At 35.0% G+C, this 22,291-nt stretch overlaps 1 protein-coding gene across 9 annotated transcripts in view; it reads left to right on the top strand.

Moving 5' to 3' along the window:
- The window catches only part of LOC112042664 (uncharacterized), a 174,367-nt gene that overhangs the window by 68,506 nt on the left and 83,570 nt on the right, over positions 1–22,291 (top strand). For 7 of the 9 annotated variants that reach the window (XM_087011774.1, XM_087011775.1, XM_087011771.1 and 4 more), the window contains one exon: positions 17,325–17,369. In XM_087011774.1, coding sequence (XP_086867900.1) covers positions 17,325–17,369 — 45 coding nt within the window. Of the gene's footprint in view, positions 1–10,461; positions 11,163–17,324; positions 17,370–18,539; positions 20,146–22,291 lie in introns of those variants that run through there. The other 2 variants (XM_087011779.1, XM_087011776.1) reach the window with 2 other exon arrangements.

Here is a 22,291-nt window from a genome sequence, read left to right as displayed (position 1 = left end):
GTAGGCCAACATTCAGAGGCTGTGGAGTACCAGATTACTGTTATGTAAGAGAACTTAATGACCAGGAAATGTATACAATCTGCCCACTCAACAGTAAAGGACTGGAGAGATTTTGGGGCCTGCTTTTGGCAATTTTTTTTTAAGTGTTATGCATCATGAATTACACTGGAGGCCGGATTTTGTGATTAAATTATCACCCAGGCTTTTTATATATGTATATTTTATCTACTTCCTCTTAAGAATATAGATTTTCTATGGATTTGAACATGTGCTAACACCTCCCACTCTTCTATCCCAGTGATATTTCAAATTCAGGGAGTGCATTTATTAACAATTTGTTTGTTTCTTTATGACATTATTGTCATTATGCAAATGTATTCATTTCTGGGATAAGGTATAAATTCTTCAGGTAAGAGATGTTGAACATGTTCTTAAAATTATTAGGATCATCATTTATTTCAAAGTGCATTGGTAGATACTGGTTGTAGCAAGAAGGGAGGTGCATAATTTACCTATGACACATTTGGATGCATATTTACTTCATTTCTTGATTCATGTGATACTGGAGTATTTGAAGTAATTGTTACCTTACTCCCTCTCCCTCTCTCTCTCTCTCTCTCACACACACACACACTTGCAGGTGTGTGCACTCTTTTTTCTCTTTTCTATCACGTGCTAGTTCACCCACAAGCACACACACACACACACACATGCACTCTCTCTCTCTCTCTCTCTCTCACACACACACACACACACACACACACACACACACACACACACACACACACACACACTACCTACTGCTGTCCATTTCTCTCCCACTCAGTCAAATCCTGCTATACTCAACTCATTGATTTTACCACAATGACTTATTGATAGTGTTCTGCAGCATTTTAATAGGACAGGACTGGAGAGGGCACTTCTGTATGATATTCAGGCCATGCTAAATGGATGATTTTTACGATGTTCCATCATTCATGTCGTGGTTTGAGTACTTAATTCAAAAGGCCTGTATTGTGGATAACTGTGGCTTATTACAACGGTGTCTAAATTTGTCAGATTTACTGCATTGTACCATCCATGTCTAGGTCCAAATACAACAAGAGGGCCCTGACTATGGATAATTTACTGAATAAGTATATAGTAGCTGGCCTTGCAGAAAAATAAAATTTGTTTTACCTTAGCAATTGGGAATGCTTGTAAAATCAATTATCTAAACTGAATATGGTAAAACCCTTATAAAGAATTACAGGATATTTAATTTTTTTCTTCAGCCAAAGTAAAGAGCATATTAAAGAGCTTATTATAAAACAAAATGAGATTCGTCGCTGCTCATGTGCATGCATGCTTGTATGCATGCATGTGTATATAATTACTCATATATATTTACTTGTATAATAGTATAAGTGTATGGAAAATATGTAAGCTGATTTATTAAAGTTGCCACACGAGTGTTAATTTTGTCTAGTAATAAGTGCAGTCATAGGGCCCATTCCCAATGAATATATCGTTCTGTGTAAATCGATCCCACTCTGCAGGGACTCCTCTTGTTTCTAAAAAACTCCTATAATCACCAGATTTTCTGTATTCTACTCTGTGCCAGGAGGAGGCCAGTTAATCTTTTAATCTGATTGCACTCAGTGAGATCCATCTAAGTAGAACAAATGTTTTATTGGGAATGAGCCCTTAATCCCTGACCAGTAACTGTTCTGCTGGGGTTACAGGGACTAGGAACATTGTAACAGGCCAATCAGATAAGATATAGCACATACTGTATTTGTATGTATTTATGTATGTAGGTAAGCATGTATGTACTTATACACATGAACATATGGAAGTTCATATAGTATGTGCTATGCATCTCTGTCTTTTCTACCTTCCAACATTATTAGATACATATGTCAGGGGCGGATCCAGAGATATTTTCTGACAGTCTTCCAAATTATCTTCGTTGATCCACCTTCCAATTTTTGACCGTCTTCTGACAGAAAACATTAGATGGCTGACAATGTAAACTTGAAAATCTGACCGTCTTCTAGAAGACCCAGAAGACGGCCTAAATCCGCCCCTGTATGTACATTATTTAGATGTACTCCTCATAAGGGCAGTGTTGCTTATCATCATAATTTGTCATTGATATCTGTTCGCAATTCATAGGGGCTCCCAAAACTCATTTTATGTAATATATTTTGGATAGTAATAAATTTGCATGTGTGATTTAGAAACATGTATACTCAGTACACTAACATTGCAGTTTTTAACCTGCACAACATTGCTCAATACATTATTAAAATTACTAAATGTAGCATTTTCAAAAATAATCGCTTGAAGAATAATTTATGAATGAAACTCATAGCTGCTAATGTGTTTTTTGCATGCATTATTAACATGTGCGTGTGTGTGTTTGTGGCGCCAGTTGACAGCGCTGGATAGTAAGAGTGCATTTAGACCCTGTAGTGGAACCAAGCGTGTTGTATTCGTCATGTTCTCTAGCTGTACAACTATTCCAAGTCCTGTGGACGAGAGTCAACATCTCATCATGTCATGCACATTTTTTGCCCTTGACAGTGTACTTTTGTGTGTTCACTATATTTGAGGACACCATAAACAATATGTCGACTTATTTTTAGAACTACATAAGGTTAGACATTCCTGAAGTTGTATCATCCAGAACAATACGTAGACATATTTTTAGAACTTAAAAGAGTTGGACATACCTGATGGTTTAGTAAAAGTAGAAGCAACAGCTGTTCAGTGACTGTTTCCTTATTTTAATTTAGAAGATTGATAACATAGATACAAAATGTTGCTGTAAATATTGTTTCGATGAGTTGACATTTTCCAATGTGAAAGGATGCAGTATTTCTGAGCTGCTTAGGAATAATTCATCTTTCAGCGTATTAGCATCAACGCCATTCACACTCTCTCCCCTTCCATCTTGCTAATAAATTAACAGACGAAGTCCCTTTTTTTACATGGTTTACTTAATTCTACTTCTTCGCATATATATATCTTTTATTTAAAATGGCGGCTATTTACAAATAGCTGCCTGGCACTGATGAATGCATTTGCCATGTGGTAACTCAAACTAATAGATCGGCTGGAAACACTATTAATAATATCCAGATGCTTTAAAATTCTCACAGTTCAGTTATCATAGTATTTGTCATGGCATGCTTTATGGTCTTAAGGGTCATCCATTTTTATCATTATTTTCACAAGTCTACAAAGCGTAGACTTTTTTCAGACCTGCCCCCTTCAGAGTCTGCAAGGTGAAAAGCTAAAAATGATGAACTTTGACAGAAGTTTGGATTATCTTTTTCGTTGTCTTACACATTTGTTCATTTTTATACATAGAACAGTGGTTTATAAGAGGATTAAGGATCACATGCCTTTTTTAGGCCAGGTGAAATGAATAAAAAACAACAGATTAAAACCAGTAGTTCATCTTCTTTCAGATCATCTATCAAAATTTATACGTTAAAAATATAAATGATGTTGGCTCTTGTTGGCTCTACTTAAGCCAGCAAATTGGTCCTTTGGTTTGTAAGAAATAGAATAAAAACTTTTTGTATTGGTCACAGAATAAAACAGTACGTTAACACCAGAAGAGCTGAAATGTCTTTGGGGATTTGGACACCATGTCAATGTTGATGACACTGCATAAAAGCACTGAGTGACACTGGCTTGCTGATTGCATAGATTTTTTTATGATACAGAAACCCAATCCTTTAATTTGTAAATGTCATTGGCCTTAGTACGTGCAGGTGCGACCGTATGGGGATGGATTACAACGCTGCTTGTTGAAAGTGTGACTGCGAACAGTGCGAGCACGTGCCTCATCCTGTGGTGAGTTCATAAATTATAAGCCAAGTTGGCTTTGTTGTTATAAACACTGACTTTGGTCTGGTTGGATTGTTCAAAGGCAAAGGCTTCTGGGGCCTTTTACAGGCTTAATTATTAGCTATTGACCTCTATTCTGTTCAGTAATACTGGGCTTTGAGCATACATATTTTTTTTACAAAGGTTAAATATAATATAATATATTTTGATGGTAGAAAACGCTGGTGTACCTTTAATGGTGTTACCTTTAATGGTAGTAGTTTGGATCATTTGGTTGTAGACTTAGGTTTTTTAGATGGCGAAAAATTAATTTGGTTATGTTTCTGAGGGAGGAACAATGGAAGGACTTTTAATACTGTTGTATTCATCATTGGTGATGTGTTTTATGAAAAATCTGCTTGTTGGATCTTTGAGATTAATAATATTTTATTTTTTGCATCATAATGATTGATGAAATTGTAAAAATATTAATATATGTGAAACAGGTATTGACAAATTCACTTACTTCTAAACAAGCAAAGACCTACAAGTTTTAGTTGTTGTTTGAAAACAGCTCAGGGATGGTCAGGACATCTCAGACTAGCCCACCTTAGTTGTGTATGTGTGTTTGTATGCGTGCACGTTTGAGTGCTTCTGTGTGCGTGTATGTGTGTGTGTGTATGGCACTTAATATTGTGAGCGCTTGCGGCACACCCTGCAGTCACCAGTCATGGAGGTTACCGTATCATTAAATGACTTGAGTTTTTCTGGGCTGGTGCTGATAAGCCAGCACACATATGCGTGCGTGCTCACACACACACACACACACACACACACACACACACACACACACACACACACACACACACTCCTCCTTCTGCTAGTAATACTTGGGATTTACAACATAGGGCTACCTAATCACATTCCGAATGCTTTGAACTTAAACTGTTTCAGCTCTCACTTCAAAAAGGAGGAGTTTAAGTGTTGCCCCCTACCACGCAAACAGTCTTGTCTCATACTAACTAGGACCTGAATCAGCAGTTAACACAAAGACTACTGGGCAATTTTTTTTAGTGGGAGGAGGTGTAGGTTAAAGCATGTCTTCTTCCTTAAGTTACTAAGACTGAAAAGGTTTTTTGGTGAAAATTGACCGAACTCGGGCAGAGTAATTTGGTGCAAGGGGTCCCTTTTATCATTGAGTGAGTGGACTGTCTTAACATGTGCTCCAGCCCACTAATAAGAGGTGTGCTGTATAACAGTCTTGAAGTATGGCATATTGTTTTGAAGTAAGTTACTTCTACTGTAGATATGCTTGTACTGTTGACAAATATAGTAGTTGAAATTGCATCCCTGAAGTTGAGGCTTGCCCATCAAATAAGTGCCAAAAAACTTGCTAGGTTGATTAAGTTTGGATAAATAATCGTGGGAGTTTGGTGGTGGTGGTGGTGGTGGTGGTGGGGGGGGGGGGGGGGGTGAGTAATTTATTCACCAATTTAACATGGGTACAGTGAAAAATACTTTATTGGTATAAGCAGACTTGGTCCAAATCCACATTAATTTGTTTGGGCCCATTCTCAATGAAACTTTAATTTTACATTGTTTCTAATGTACTCATATACTCACTTTCTTTACTGTATTTTACTTAATGCCAGGTGGAGGCATGGTAATCTGATTGCATTTAGCGAGAGCCCCCACGGAGTTGGATCGATCTGGTAAAAGGATATTTACATTGGGAATGGGCCTTTACGTACAGGTACTTTACCTAAGGATTGCAAGGAGACCGTCAGAGAGTCCTATCTAATACCTATATGATATTACCTGAGGTATTACCTGTGCTATTACCTGTGATATTCCTGTGGAGACTTATGATAATGAACAAGTATGCTAAGATAGGAGGTTGCACTCCCACACTTATGCACAAACATGCACTTTTAATGATACAGAGACGTGTTTTATCCCCACTCTGCCTCGATCATTTCATTTGATAATATATATATATGTAACTAAATAAAACAATAGTCAATTATAGAATACAAAAAGCTTTGTTTATTTAACCTTCTTCTTAATAAGCTGTGCATGTGCTAATATGTCACCTGGGTGTATATATAGGTGAAAATTATTTTATTTCAGATATATATATATATATATATATATATATATATATATATATATATATATATATATATATATATATATATATATGTATGTGGCAGAATGTATCTGAGGTCCTTCAGGTAAGATGATATTAATGTTGCAGGTATACAGTACTGTCTGCATGCTAATCAATCTGGATGTGTTGGAAGGTGTAAGCTCTTATCTATTAGGTCTATATATTTGCGATATTTTTAGCTGTGGCCCAGACAGTACATAACCTGGCTACCTCTCGTGATCTATAGACCATCTATGAGTTTGTGATATACCCAGGGCAACTGGGGAGATTTTTTAAAAACTGAAATTGAGATTTGTTGCATTGGAATGCATGCAACATCAGGGGAAATTATGTTAAGCACGAATGAATCTTAGAAAATGAAGCAGAGGGATTGAAACAAATTTTGAGGTGTTTTGGCAAATTTGAATTTGTGACTCTGAAACCTTTGAAGATCGGAATATATCCATCATGATAAAGAAAGCTTTGTAAGAGTTTAGAGTGATGTTTTTATTAACATATCTACATGTTTAGTGAAATGCCTGCAGAATCAGGTCAAGTCAGGTTATTAGTAATATCATCAAGTACAGACTACTACATTGCTAGATTTCATAGATTAAAGATTAACACCAAAATGCAACTTTAAATATACCTACATTGTCGGCAAAAAATTAATCATACTCGAACATTATTAATTAATGAAATGCAGGCTCTATAGTAAACCGAATGTCGAATAATTTCTTAGAATCTGACGTAAAGAAAAATAAACAGATCGATCTATAGCTCTCCAGGTAAACATTTGACATGGAGTCTGTTCACTGCACTGCCTGCATGGGTACATTTGGTAGTTTTTTTAGAATAGATTTTATTGGAAAGAGGCACAAATTTGGGCTTAGCCAATGGTTGTGCCCCTCTGCCTTGGAAAGAACTTTGACAGTCTGTTGGTCAGATATGACCCATTTTTTTTCCTTGTGTGCTGATGAGAAGTAATAATAATGTTCTGTATTCTTTATTCCATAACACTACCTGGCTTTCAAAGTTACTGGTGAAAAAAAGGAGAAAAAACATACTGGTTAAAAAATGTAGAAAAAACATCAGCTCAGTGTACTAGGTAACCCTGTGGTATTAAGGCCAACCTTTTCATCCCGGCTTAATAAGTTTGCACTTTTTAAGTGTCGTTGCACATTAGGTTTTACCAGGTGGATTGGTTGTAAAGAGAATTCTCCAGTAGCATGATACACCCGGCTAATTATGTAACGAGCAAGGGTCAGGTTAAAGATGGCCGACTGAAATGCCGTTTTTACATAAATCCAGTAGTGGCTCTCTGTCACATAAAGGCTTCAGAATAAGGCATGTTTCAGAAGCTCGGTGTTATATCAAAATAAGAGTGGTCAAGTTTTTTTTTTTCTGAAGATAAAATAACTTAGTTTGATCATTTGGTGATCATTTTGTCATTTACTGGCTATTTGAATATCAGCACATTTTAGTGTTCTTTTTACTACAAATTCTTGACTAGCACTAAGAATTGTTTTCCAAAGCAGCTGGGTGATTTAAACCATATCAAAATGTAAGACTTAAAAGAAAAGGGAAAAATATTTAGATGCTGTACTTTTTGTAAGTGTATATTATAATATGTTTGGCATAATTGACAAAAATTAATGTGCTAGAAGTGAACCAAGAAGTTTCCTGAACGTCTCTTTGTCTTTCTAATATTTAGGCGAAGTAATAAACCATATGTGTAGATGCAGCATTTACTGGAAATTATATATCAAGGTTTACCAGTGTCCAAAGGTTATTGTCAATTTTCATGTATTATGTGAGAAAAAAAAAAGATATGAGATAAATTATCATATTTTTCTTTAACATAAGTTACTCATTAATTATGTAATAGGATACATATAAAATAGCGTGCATGATTCACATGTTTATGTTTGATGATATCCAGCGGAAAAGATGATTATTAGTAAAAGACCATGCTGTAATAAAATGGCGGGAATTTCTTTATTGAAAATTAACAAGGCAAAAAGTTAGTTAAAAGCTACATGTATAAGTCAAGATTATTTATGAATCTTATGATCCCGTGGCAGCAAAAGAAAAGAAGTTCTTTTAGAAAAATGACAAAGTGGCATAAATTGTATCCCGTGGCATTTGTTGACACTTCCTAGAACTACTACCATCATGCCAAATATTTGGCACGGTTACAAGCACGTGATGATGACACATCTTTGCTAATAGCAGGATAACGAAGTAATTATGAATACTGAGGCACCCGGAGTAGTGGCCATAATACATAATATATAATACCAGAACAGTCCAGGTGTGCTCAGACAAGTTTAAAAATAGACCGGTTCTCCGTGGCAATAGGTTCTCTCTCTCCTGAAGATTGAGCTTTTAATGAAGAATTTTCTGTATTACAAACAGCAGTTTAACAGTGATCTTATTTATGGCACTTGCGAAAATGAAGAATATAAAAATATTTTGATCAGTGTTGTATGGCAACATGACACACCACAGCATTTTTGTCCAGCCTTTTTTTAACCCAGATTAAAACTTATTACCTCTATTTTACCCAATGTAGTTTAGTTCCAAAACTTCAGGTGAAGTGCAATTAAAATTTTCTATAATTAGTTAAAACCATTGGCAAAAAGTGAAATTCAATGCCTTTTCATTTAATTATCTATTTTTTATTTATTTTGGTTATTTATTTTTTTTTTTTGAAAGGAGTGCAGGTACTAAAAGAATAAATGTAAGTTATTTAGTTAATTTATTTATTCAGTGGTGCTATCAAATCCTCTTTCAGTTAACATAAGTTTGAATCTTTTTTTATATTCTATGACACTTTTGTCATCGTGAAAAATAATTGTGCTAGTGAGAGTGTGAACTCAGACTGGTAGCCATGGTTCATACCAGTAGGATTACGTTCACAGGTTTATATATATACATACGGTATATCGGTCTCATTAGAGATGCCAGGAGAGACAAAAGAAAATTAATTCTAAGAAATGTGACACCTGCGTCAGGTGTGAACCTCCTCAGAAACAATTCTCAGGTACGGTGTTCGAAACCCAACAGAAGGCCTCTGGGTACTGCTGAAGCAGACAGTCCACGTGAACTTCCTGTGACCGATGCAACGGCCTCTTATGCACTTCACCTTGGACGGAGGAAATCAGATTGTTAAAGCAATCTATACGGCAAGACTCACCTTTGGAATCTTCCACTTTACAGCCTTTTGTTTAAGGTAAAATTTGTAAATTGTGATTGATGAGAGGACTGGAGTAGTAAAGTGGCCCTCCCCCAATGTTTTTTTTTTTCTTTGTTTCAATATTTCAAGTAGTAAATTATTCATAATGGTATTTAAATGATTTGCTATAGGTTGTACATAATGCTTTTTGTTTGTTTGTTTTTTTTTTTTTTTTTTTTCAATTCAGCAAAAGAAGTTATTTTGCTGGGGTATTACACTTTTGATGAATTAATTTTCTCTTTACGTGTAGAGTTAATGTCTGTTTTTCTGGTCAGTCTGAATATAATTATATAGATTCAAGTGCTTTTTACTTGGAAACTGTAGTCAGCAGTATTTGGAATTTTGATATTTGAATTGATGCATTTTTAATCTGTTTGTATTGGTCAGGCAAAATTGCGTTTTACATTTTAAAGAAGTGGACGAATTAATCTAAAAATTTATTAATAATTTGTGTTGATTATTCAACTAATGGTACCATGGATTTCTTGTTTTTCATTACTATTCAGGTTTACTGAAAATGTTCATACATATATGTGCATATGTCATCCATTCCACATTTTCTTTGTGCTCTGTTATATTACATTACAATGTCATTAAAATGACTTCTCTGTGAATATTTTGATATTAGATATTTTAAGGATATCTGGTTTGATTTCTGAAAAATGATAAGTTATCTGATTTTTCACATTAAAAGACACATACAATCATAAATGCAATGATTTGTCACAGAATAAAAGAGCCAGTTCCATAAATATCAATTAATAGTTTTGTTACAGTGAAATAATTTATATTATAAAGATTAAAATAGTATTTTAAGTTCCTAAGGTACAATGTACCAAGAACAACAACAGAAATGGATAGTAAATTAAATATAAAAGTTTATTTATAAAAATAGTAAAATTTTCATACTAATAGACAACAATCAAGTTGCTGTATGTTATTGAACCTACAAGATCAATTTATTTTTATGTGGGTGAAATACGTCTATTCTGGAATCCCAAAAGATTCCATTGTCCTGAAAAGCGCCCATCCCTTTTCGCCAGTGGCAGCCATTAAATGCGTCCCTAGGACTCCAGCGTGAAAAATACCTAGGCCATTATCTGTTCTCACAGTTATTTACATGGTATTTCTCTGGAAAAAGGTAATTATCTGTTGCATCAAGTGGATGCGAGGCTCCCTTGGTGCTCCTTAGACTAAGGTAAGTTGGAAAAGGTGAGGAGAAATTGCTGCTGCTGTATTTTTTACTTTGGACTTCATGTTCAAGTTTGTTGTTTGTGAATGGTTGCTGCGCATTTAGGTTTTAATTGCTTTGATCAAGGTTGGTGTTATAAAATCATGATAGGAAATACATGTAGAAAGTCAATGATCATGCTCAGATAATTACTAGTGATGTCATGTTGTTGGGAGTTTCAAGAATCTGTAATAGTTTCAAACTGAAGGTACATATTATTGTTACTTTGTGTATGTTCAGCCCACTTAAACCACTTAAAATATTAGTGAAGTAAAAAAATGTGTCAAAAGTCAGTTAATTAACTGGTTGGACAAAGTTTTACACTGTTATATATATATGTTACATACAGCGATAGTTAAGATGAAAGCTAGCTGATTATGCAATGCAGAAATCCGCACTTGTTAATCTATTTGTTTTGATGAGCGAAATGCTGACTGTTGCGTTGGTAACTACCCACAGTCTGTCTTGCATGTTTAGCTAGACCATCGTAGCCCAGTGAGAGCATGGAAGTTTGTACGTCACAAATCGTATGTGTTATTCCATGGAAGCTGGCAGCCTGAGAGGTACACACCAATCAATACTTGTCCACAATTAAAAATACAGCAAGGTATATGAGGCAGCCATTGATTTTAAATGAGCTCATCTGATACTTATAAACACATGTGTTTGTGAGGAAATAACTGTTGTTCAGCGGCAAAAAAATGGGCAGCTTCGGTAATGTGGTATGTATATGTTAAACAGTATGTCGTGCCTACGAAAAGATTTTAATGCTGTTGCATATGAACCAACATTGATTTTAAACTCTCTCATTCGGTATGATAAGAGAAATAAGGGTGATATGGCGTTTAAAATTGAATGTATTTGGAAATTATATTCCAGTGTTTGGCAGATATATACATGTGGTAGTAGTCTATGATAGAGTGACAAAAATAAGAGCAGTAAAGTTCCAAAAATTGATGCCATTTCTTAAACTGCATTTATGATGACACAACATAAGGGCAGCTGGTATCAGTGAGAATATGTTGACTTGGGTTGGGCACAGTGTTTTCCTTCCTTCAAAATGTAGAGAATGATCATGCCTGTACAAAATACTCATAATTTGAGGAGTTTCGAAGATAGGTATGTAGTTATACATGTAAAGTACATTTGTATGTTGATTTTTATTGTAAGGGATTTATAAATGGAAAAACTTGGTAGGTTGAAAGGTCAGCCAGACATGCCGCCATATAAATGGTCATTGATTTATGCTGATACAGCTCTTGGTTTCTTAAAAATACCCAAATATTATCGTTTAGTTATTTTTAGCATTATGCAGTCGTCATTTTGTCCATCAAGTTATTACCTGGTTTTTAAAAACATTAAGTATAAACAACGCTATTTCCAGGAGTCCACCAATGATTTGTGAATGGTACATGGGTGCAAGCAGTGGTGTTTGTGTTGTATGTATATGTATATATATATATAGTGAATATGGCAGTCAAAATTGCATCACTGCAATGCTCAGCACTGCTTTCTGAGGACTTGCACTGGTCGTCATTGATTAGAGCTGGATAAACGTGTATATGTAAAGTGAGGATATGTGCATCTGATCGAAAAACCAGTGTGTTTGCTAAATGTAATCTTTTCAAGGTAGATTGTGAGCCAGGGTTTACCTCCTCTTACTCTGTATTTCCCAGGTATAATGCTCGGGATTAAGAGTTGCTGATGAGGTTTAAGACAGTTTTACGTAGTATTTTCTGAAGTTTAAGATTGGGCATTATCCTCCCTGTGGGTTCTCATGTTTTCAGCAGTAAGGATAAGTCTGTTCTTCTTAAGTTCAGCCAAGGGTACCATGCATTCTTCAGCCAAGCAAGGGGGCCACCCTTCAGCTTAGCCAGAGGCACCACTCTTCAGGTAAACCCAGGGTACCACTCTTCAGCTTATCCAGTTGTACCACTCTTCATTTTATCCTGGGGTACTACTATTCAGCTTAGCCAAGGGTACCGTGCTTCAGACCAGCTGGGGTACCACTCTTCAGCTTAGCAGTTCCATTACTTTCAGGTGTATAAGGGCCCTTTTTGCTTTTTTACTTGGAGCAGTATACTTCAGCAGTTCAGTGCACTTTGAGAGATTGACAACGTGTGTAAGGCATGGTTTAATTATTAACTTGAATTAACAAAACACCAGAAAGTGAACTTGTGGTTCATTTGTGAAAGGGAGTGAAACCCTCTGTAGCTTAACATGTACTGATTGTATCCCATAAGTATACATCTTATTGTGAAAAGGACCTAAGATACTCTTAAACCCTGACTGGTCTCAGCTTAAGTGACATCACCAGATAATTAAACTTTGTATGGCCAGGTGCCTACTAGTAGCTGTTAGAGTTGATGGTAAGGGTAAGTTAGTAAATCAGGTGACATATTGCTGGGCTTAAGTTATGATACTATCAGAAATATGTGGATGAAGTAAAACCTGGATTTGTTATATATAAGTCTTACCAGACCTTTTATTGAGTCTGTGTTTGCTTCAATTTATTTAAATCTTTTAAACTTGAAATATGCACTGCTTGGCATATGCATTTATTGTAGTATTTTTTTCTATTTGGAAGGTTTCATGTATACAATTTGTACCAGTTTCTGTAGATATATGTCTCTATAATCATGTTTATCTAAACAAATTTATAAATTTTATATGTTGTCAAGTCTACTGGACATTTTATGGAATTTAGACATAAAATAAATATATTTTGATTTATCATATCATATCATATCATTTTCAATTGTATTCCAACAAATTAATCTTCTCATGGGGATTTCGTTTTTGATAGCCTAGCTGTAGTAATATGAAGACCTCTGACGTACCAGCTCAGTTGGGGTGACTGCACTATTTCCTGCACCCTGTGACACCAGATGTGTTGTCACCGCTGACACCAAGAGAGGCTTTGTATCAGGAATCAATGTTCAGAACACACCCCAACTCATAGTTGTGATAGATCAATAAAGGTTATCGATAATTCATTGATAAAATGCGAGGTCCAAGATAACTGGGATTGACCTTTGTATTTTTTTTGTTCCTTTTGGATTTTTTCCCCTCTCTTTCAGTGTATTACCGGCCACATGTCATTGCACCAGTTAGACAAGTGACACAGATATTATGATGACCAAAACTGTGGTGAAAGGATCTCCAAGTCATGCAATATATTAATTTTCCCCTCACCTCCCCCCCTCCCACCCCGGCCCCCCTTCTCTCTCTCTCTCTCTCTCTCTCTCTCTCTCTCTCTCTCTCTCTCTCTCTCATGCTACACATATCAGTCAGTTATTGGCGGGGGGAGTGATAAAAGACAATCAATGGAAAATGTGAGAGTATTGCTATTTCATTCATTCGGTGCTAATTTGGATTAGCGCTAGTCAAAGAGGATATTAGGTGCAGTGAAGGTCTGAGCCGGAGAGAGTCCCCAAGAGGTTTTAGTATTTAATATTCTCATTCCAGGGCCCCATGATGAACTATTGGATCAAGGGTTCATTGATAAGTAATATTATAGTATTCATGACAAGCCCTGCTAGAATGCAAAGGCCATGCCTACAATGATTTGAATTGATGAGTGGAAAAAAATATATATGTGAATATGAATTTTATCTGGAGTATTTGGTTTTTTTAAAAACTGTTTGATTATGACATAAGGCAGTATTGGGTTATAATTGCATCATACAAAAAGTGTAAATAAAAACAATAAAAGCATGCAGTGACCAAGCACCTGTCTGGATTGTCTCATCTCAGGTCAAATTTGTAGGTGACAATCAGATAGCACCCAGTGTTAGAGCCATTTTTTTTCCCTATCTAAGACCAGAAATAAATACCTATAAAGGCAGCCAAATAGATAGACATAGACTAGCGAATTTTAAGAAAGGGGGTTTTCTGGTAATATCAGTTAGTAACTCTTGTTCTTGGCTGGTGTTTTGAATATATTTGCTGGGTAAAACAAGTGAAATTATGGATGTTGTAATGACCCTCTTTCCCTTCTCTTAGTATGCATTTGAAGTCTACTTCAAGGTTTGCTTGCATGGGCCTTAATATTGGAAAAAAAGATGTTATGTAATAAATGGAAAAAAATTATCAAGGTATTCATTAATGTTGAAAGTTCAAAATAAGAAAAAAGAAAGAATGAAATAATAGTTAACCATGAAACAGAAGAAGACATAAATAAACCATATATTTATTGATGCTGCTAAAAGATTTGATTTTGCAAAAACTTTTTAGAAAAAGTTTTTTCTTCCACCCGAAAAGGGAATTGTAGCGTGAGAAAATTGGACCATGTAAAAATTGCACCGAGCAACCTCCCAGGAGCAACTTATCTCAGAGATAGCACATTAGCATAGGTCTGCCCAGCGGCCATCACGGTTTGACCTCGGGGCCATGGCCATTGAGTAATTTTTTTCCTGACTGCTGGTGCACTACTGCTGATCAATACTACGGTATATGATTGATTAGAGACTGGCCCGTTATTAGTTGTAGTGGATGAGATATGAGAAAGAGATTGAAGGGTGGGTGGGGGGGGGAGGGGGGACACAGAGAGAGAGAGAGAGAGAGAGAGAGAGAGAGAGAGAGAGAGAGAGAGAGCATAGGAAAGAAAGAATTAGAAAAGGGATAAGTGTATGAGAGAGAGAGTAAAGGAGAGAGTGAATTAGAAAAGGGGTTGAAGAGTGTTTGATGGAGAGAGGGGGGGAGAGATAGTCAGATATAGTAAACAAATTACAGGAAATTAATTGATGATTGCAGTTTGATCCACAGATAACGCCTCTGCAGTTTTACACTATATGAACTTCCCTTGTCCTTACGGGGAGATACAATATGTGAAAGAAGGGCTTCAGTTTTCAGATAACAGGCTCACAATCAATATGATATAAGTGGCATCTCTTTTGATTGAGGTGTCAGCAGCTTGTTAGTATACGATAATTACTCACTAACTGTGAACAGAATTAATTGATGATATTCTTCATAAATACCTATTATCAATAAAACATAGAAATGTTGATTAAGACGTTTTGACAAATGAGTTTGTTTCATATCCCAATATGCATTTTTGTGAGTAGCGATAAATGTTAACTAATGATAAAATGATAAGTTGTAATGGAAAAAGTTTGGTGTGTGAAATTTTCAAGTAATAGCCGTACAAAGAACAGTTGCTTATTTCAATAATGCTTCTATGCTCCCAGTGCTTGAACGGTACTGAACAGTAGACTTAGGTAATGATCAAAGCACTAGATTATGTCAGATTTTTTCATTTTTATCCCTACATATTCATTACTTTATTTGCTTTGTTCATAGATAGCATCATTGCATTATCATGATAATTATTATCAGTCTTTCTAATACATATATATATATAAATACATATATATGTAGGATTTGTTTCAACAGATTTTAATCAGTTTGGTTTTATTAAGTTTGGAGCTATGAAATGTTATAAGTAATAATTGGAGATATTGCTTATCCATTGCTATATGATTCCTTATTAAGAATGTTAATGATGATAGGTCTGACTACGGTTAATTATTATCACTGCAGAATAGAAGATGACATTGTATATTTTGTATGGTGCTAAAATTTCCCATGGTTCTGCCTCTCTCTCTCTCTCTCTCTCTCTCTCTCTTTCTGAGCACATGACAATTTACTTAATTAAAGTAAGATATGTTATCTTATTACTGTCCCAAAAGTCACTTTTTAAAAGTGAAATCTGCCCAATTTTGTATGGCATTGTTATATAAAAAAGCCAGTGCCATCATTTTTCAGGCGAGCTATTTTGGACATAAATGCATCGATCGACACCGCGTAGTATTAATGAGTGCATCTGACCTTTCTCATAATATGAAACTTTTTTTTTTTCTCCATGGAGAAACTAATCTTGTAATTTTTCTAATGATCACATCAAGTGATAATAGTTACGCAACAATGTGCTTCACTAAACTATAGTTTTATACAAAAAATTCTAATTGTATTCAAAAATATTTGATTTGCAGACCGTGCCTTATTTTTGGTATTTTTTTTATTTATTTTCATAAAATTACTTTTATGATAAGTAATGTAAGTGGTTGAATATGGTGAGTGACTTTAAACCATAACTGATGTAAAAGGAATTGAAATCATTTTAAATTGAAAAATAGTTCATTTGTAAGTGACAGAAGTTTGTGCTAGATATCAGAATAACAGCAATCGATAACCCAAGAACAAGAATTAGGAAGAAAACTCAAAGTATTAATTGAAAAGGAAGTGAATTTATTCAGTGGGGGTACGAAAAAATACAGGAAGTAGAACTGAGAAAAGGTCTTAGCGATAGCGCCTGCTTGGTCAGAAGAATATCATCTGCCAAGTAGTTGTTGTAAAACCAAAGCATGATAAACTTTTGGCCAATGACACCTTCTCCCAGCGTGTTGGACAAAAAAACAAATGTACCGATCTGTTGTTTCTTTGATAACATGGAGACTATGGTCTGATAAGAAGAACCCTCTGCCGGAGGGAAGATTGTTACAAGTATCGAAGAGAATGTTACTTTCCTTGAAGAGAAGAATAGCTTTTGTGTGTGTTGGAAAATGGATATCTGTTTAATATACACAGCCTTTGTATACCTAAATAGTTTTATTTATTTGAAATTGTGAACACTGTGAAATATATTTGCTGAATTTGAACTATTTGTTTAGATTGATCTTTCATATTACTAACCACCTTGTATTAAGAGCCCATGGAATATACATATATGTTTTTAATTAATTTTATTGAACATATAATTATGTATTGAAGAAATTAGAATTTTTAACTGTTTAGTATCAGTAAAAATACTTGACAATACCAATAAAGGTATCTTGTAGGGTTTTAATGTTCTTAATGTTTTTATTTTTTGTTTTTTATAGATTTAATCAAAGGACAGGGTCATAATCAGAAAAACCAAACAGAAGGTGAGTTAATTTGTTGCCAGTATATTTTCTGACTTCTGTATTAGAATTCACATTATTAAAAGAATAAAACTCTTGAAGTGTGTTATCCCTAACCAGAACTGCATGCGCTTTGTCAAATTAAAGTGACGTCTTTTATTTATTTATTTATTTATTTATTTATTTATTTATTTATTTATTTATTTATTTATTTATTTATTTATAAGCTTGTCAATTTTATTTTTATTTTGTAAAAATTGTGTAATGTATCAATTAAAGATGGTATATAATATATGTGTATGGGCTTGCGCATGTTTTAATGTATTCTTATGTATTATGTGACCTTTTCTTACTGTGGTAAAAAATGACTGCATATAATACCTATTGTTATACACATGTATTGTATGGTATTTCTATTTCTTTCAGAATTGTGTAGATGTATTGTTTTATTTATAATTCATTGTCTTATATAATATTTCATTGCTGAACAGATTTGGCGTGAAATCTGTCATACAGGTGGCTATCTGAGGAATATATTTTAGTCCCAGTCTTACAAGATGAAGTGATGCTACATTGTGTGAGGTGTTGTGAGTTTGTTACCTTTGTAATGAATGAAAATGAATTCAAAGTTACAAAGTGAAGAATCTATACATGACTTGCATACATATTTTTCCAATTCTACATTGTAGATTTAGCAAGGTCTACATTATTCCTCTTAGTCTAGATCTACAATTGTATTTTGATTTATCTGATTGAAATTTGTTGATAGAATTTTTATAGAAACTTTGATGAAATCAAAAGTTCAAAACTTGGTTTTATGAAGCACCAGAACTTTATAATTTATAATTTATTGGACTGTCACAAAAATTTCTGGAAGTGCACTGTATCCTATGCTTGGCAGATATATATATATATATATATATGGTTTTTCTGCCAATGCCACTGCAACGTGGATTGATGTTATATTATTTTAAAATGTCATCAGTTTTATGAAGCTATGGCGGCTTTTACTTCCTAACAAAATCAGCCTTTGCCCTCTCTCTCTCTCTCTCTCTCTCTCTCTCTCTCTCTCTCTCTCTCTCTCTCTCTCTCTCTCTCTCTCTCTCTCTCTCTATATATATATATATATATATATATTCCCCCCCCTTTTTTTTTTTACAACTGAAACTAAGTTTGAATTTTGAATGGAAAAAAATGGTGATAATGACAGTAACTAATTGAAATATTCAGACAAGTTAATTTTGCTAAGATCATCAGAGCATTTGAATAGATCACAGTTGATGGTTGCTTAATACATATTTTCAGAAATTTGGCCAATTTTGTAGACTTAGTTTAAATTAGCATGTGTTGAGGACAGCAGAGAGACTCTATAGCATGTGTGCGGGCAGTGGCAGATGGATTCTACAGCATGTGTGTGCGGGTGGTGGCAGAGAGATTTTATAGCATGTCTGTGCTGGCGAGTGCTACGGCACATTTATTGACCCAAAATCCTGTTTGACTCATTCCTTCTACCAAATTTCAGTTCATATCATGTAGAAAGAAGTTATATTATAGTCCCAATTGAAAATATGTAATACCTCTAAAAATACAATGTTCTAAAGGTAGATTTTTTTCAAATTAAAGGCTGAAATACACAAAGATTGTTTTGCACATACAGAAAGCAAGTGACATATTTACTTGATGAACAGAGACGAGAATGAAGCTGACAGTATGTTCTGCCTTTTGAACAAGAAAGTAAAAAAAAAATTCCTGAAAATGTTTGCAACACCTGTAAATAATAAGGATCATAAAAGTTCAACAGACACTGCACGTGATAATAAAGAAGATGGAAAAAGATGTTATTATAACACATTCAGCGTACATGCTTATAGCAAAAATGAGACTATTAATACGCCTATTTTTCATTGGAAGAAATCACAGTCAGATCAAGCATTTTGCACCTAATGAGCCCCCAGGGCTGCGAACAATGTACAAGTCCCCGGCTCCAGCTGTTTAAGACCAGTTAAAAAGATATCTTTCTGAGCCCGGGAACCCTTCTGTTTACTTTGTAATTTGGGCAGCTTTTATCACTTGTTTGGATTATCAATTTTTGCATGATACTTATTGATAGGGCATAATCAACTGTAAGGAATAGGGTATAACTGTTTGCATTTTGGAGGACAAAGCAGTTACCCAACATTGAGTCATACAGGGACTGAGAGGGAATGGCTTTACCCCTCATAATAAAGAGCATTTTTGCAGTTCATCGAGTTGGATGTTATGTGAAAAGAAACAGATTTTGGCAGGGACTTCAGTAAGTTAAGGAAGGTCATTTCCCCCCCATTGTCTGCAGTGTACTACCATGGCCATTGTGTTTGTACGACCAGAGTACTGCGTACTACGCTGCATTCAGGGGACGACACGGGTGACACTGATCTGAATGCAGTATTTGTGTTGTTGTTGTTTTTTATTTGCGTTCCATTGGCCTTTTAGCACTAGTTTAGCGCCAGTGAATACACTCACACTCAAGTACACCTCTTTGTGCATAATATACCAGGTTTTTAAAAAATCCAGGCATATTATGGCAAGGCTTGAAAAGAGTTTTAAGGTCATTTAATCTCAGATAAGGTTTCTACTACACATAACAGGTGGTGGGAATGCGGTATATATTATACCTTGGAAACAAAGTATATACAGTGAATTTTGGATGAAAAAAATTGAAGAAAATATATCTACGCATGAATGTTGGTTTTATAGATTTAAAAAATGGAGTCTGCGTTTGATAGATATTCTCCAAGAAGATACTTTTATGTGATAGAGGGTAAGTAGGACATGGATTGAGAAAGATTTGAAAACAGTACATACATGCTGTGCAAGAAGTCATTGTATTCCAGTTTACTTGATCTGTGCATTTCAAGTGCTCTTGAGTGCAATTAATATACCCGTTTTTTTGTTGCTTAGTCGAAGATGCATGCCAGGATTGTGCGTTTTTAAACCGCTGCTTTTTAGAAATGCTGTGTACACCATGACTAATTTGTTAGAAACTAGAGAACTGAGTGAGAGAGAGAAAGAGACAGGGAGAGAGAGAGAAAGAGGGGGGGGGGGGGGGCTTTGCCGTTGTGTGTGTGTTTGTGTGTGTGTGTGTGTGTGTGTGTGTGTGTGTTGCTTAAAATGGACGTAAAAAGATATATATGTTGCATAAAATGGATGTAAAAAGATAATGTCCAGATGCTTCCCATAAACTCACACATCCATTCTATCAATGATTCAGTCACCACATTATCTAGTTTTTCACTTAATATGCTGGACTTAAATGCCACATCATCTTTAGTCATAAAAACATCATGATTTATTCTTATATCAGCGGATGCAGCTTTCAAAACTAACACAGATTTGTCGTCCTTGGTTATCATGTTTAGATTTACACCATACCTTATACATTGCCACTGTGCACTTATCTGAAACTAAGAAAGAAAACATTGAAATAGCAAAATATAAGTTAATTATGTGTACTTTCATAATTTTGTTTTATCATAATTTTTATGATATTTTCTATTGTTATCACATTTGGACATTGGACACTTCACTTCAAATGCAAAGGGAACACACACAGAGGTCAAGATTTAGAAAGGCTAACTGAGTGACTGCTTTATTATCTTCTTGAGCTTTCTTTTTTCTGTCAGTGATAAAACCATTTCATAATCCCAATTAAATATTTGGTAATAAGATAAAACACATGTATTGCAATTTGATGATAGTGAAACGAAAGAATGAAAAACCAAATCTCTTTCTTATATCAAGTTCTCATTTCATCTGTAGTAAAAATGAATGCTGACCTCCCTCATTCTAGTATTGACTTGCCATGGCATAGCTGACTCCCTAGAGCCCTAAGATGGTCGCCACATATTTCAATTATCTGATAGCATGTTTTTTCCCATATTCAATGCGCTGGTCATCTACTGGGTCATCAGAAAAGGTGATTAATGTAATTAAGGACATAATTAATTTTGACCCGTAGTCAATTTCCTTGCACTAAAAGAACTGCGTGGTCATCAGAAGGTGACCAGTGCACTCGGTGACCGGGGTTTTTTAATATGCGGCCAGGCAGAGAGTGATAAGGAGGGAAAAAATGACCGAGCATCTGGCTGGGTTCTTGCTGTGACAGTTCCTTTTGCCTTGATTTTTGTTCAAAGATAAGATAGGTAAAAATCATTAAGTGACCAGCATGAAAAAGAATGGGGGGAAAAGGGAAAAAAATTAGTGTCTCTGAAGTTGAAGGTCATTTTTATTACTGGTCACTCAAAAATAATTATACATTGATGTGGATTATTTGTTGAAGATTTTGTCTAATGCTACTCATAAATCAATGTTGGTTTCTTATCGTATTCAATGTTTTAGATTATGATGAATCACTTAAGTTATCTCAAATAATGATTAGGATGAACTTTGCAATATTTCCGATGTAGGTAGTCTTGTCTCGTTATCTTCCTAACACACGCACACACACTCATATGTCATCACTCGCGTCACACATGTATTCCAACATACATGCATGCACTTACACAAATACATGTACACACACACACACACATCAAAAATAAATATCTAATGCATAAAAAACTGACCATGTATATCTTGTGATTTAGGATTTCTGTGCTCTCTCTCAACAAATGATGAATTGTCAAAATGAGTTGACCAAATGACCAACAACTATTGCCCATCAAGTCAATTTTGTAAGTTGTCTTGCTACTAGCTTTAAAAGATGAAGATACATTGTCTTAATATTTGGTCATAATAATTTGTGTGGACAACTGGCTCTGAAGTGGTTGTGTTTGTTCAGTTGTGTGGAATTTGCAATGGTCACTGTATGAAAGGATAATGATACGTCTTTTTGAGTGAAGGATTCGACATGGAGTGGTGTTTGAAAATTGACCATTCTTCTGGCAACTGTAAGTTTCTTTGTACAG

The sequence above is a fragment of the Lingula anatina genome, chromosome 4 (genome assembly GCF_051362555.1).
Source record: "Lingula anatina isolate TDL-2025a chromosome 4, LinAna3.0, whole genome shotgun sequence".
Taxonomy (NCBI): Eukaryota; Metazoa; Brachiopoda; class Lingulata; order Lingulida; family Lingulidae; genus Lingula; species Lingula anatina.
This window is presented reverse-complemented; position numbering and strand designations above follow the sequence as displayed.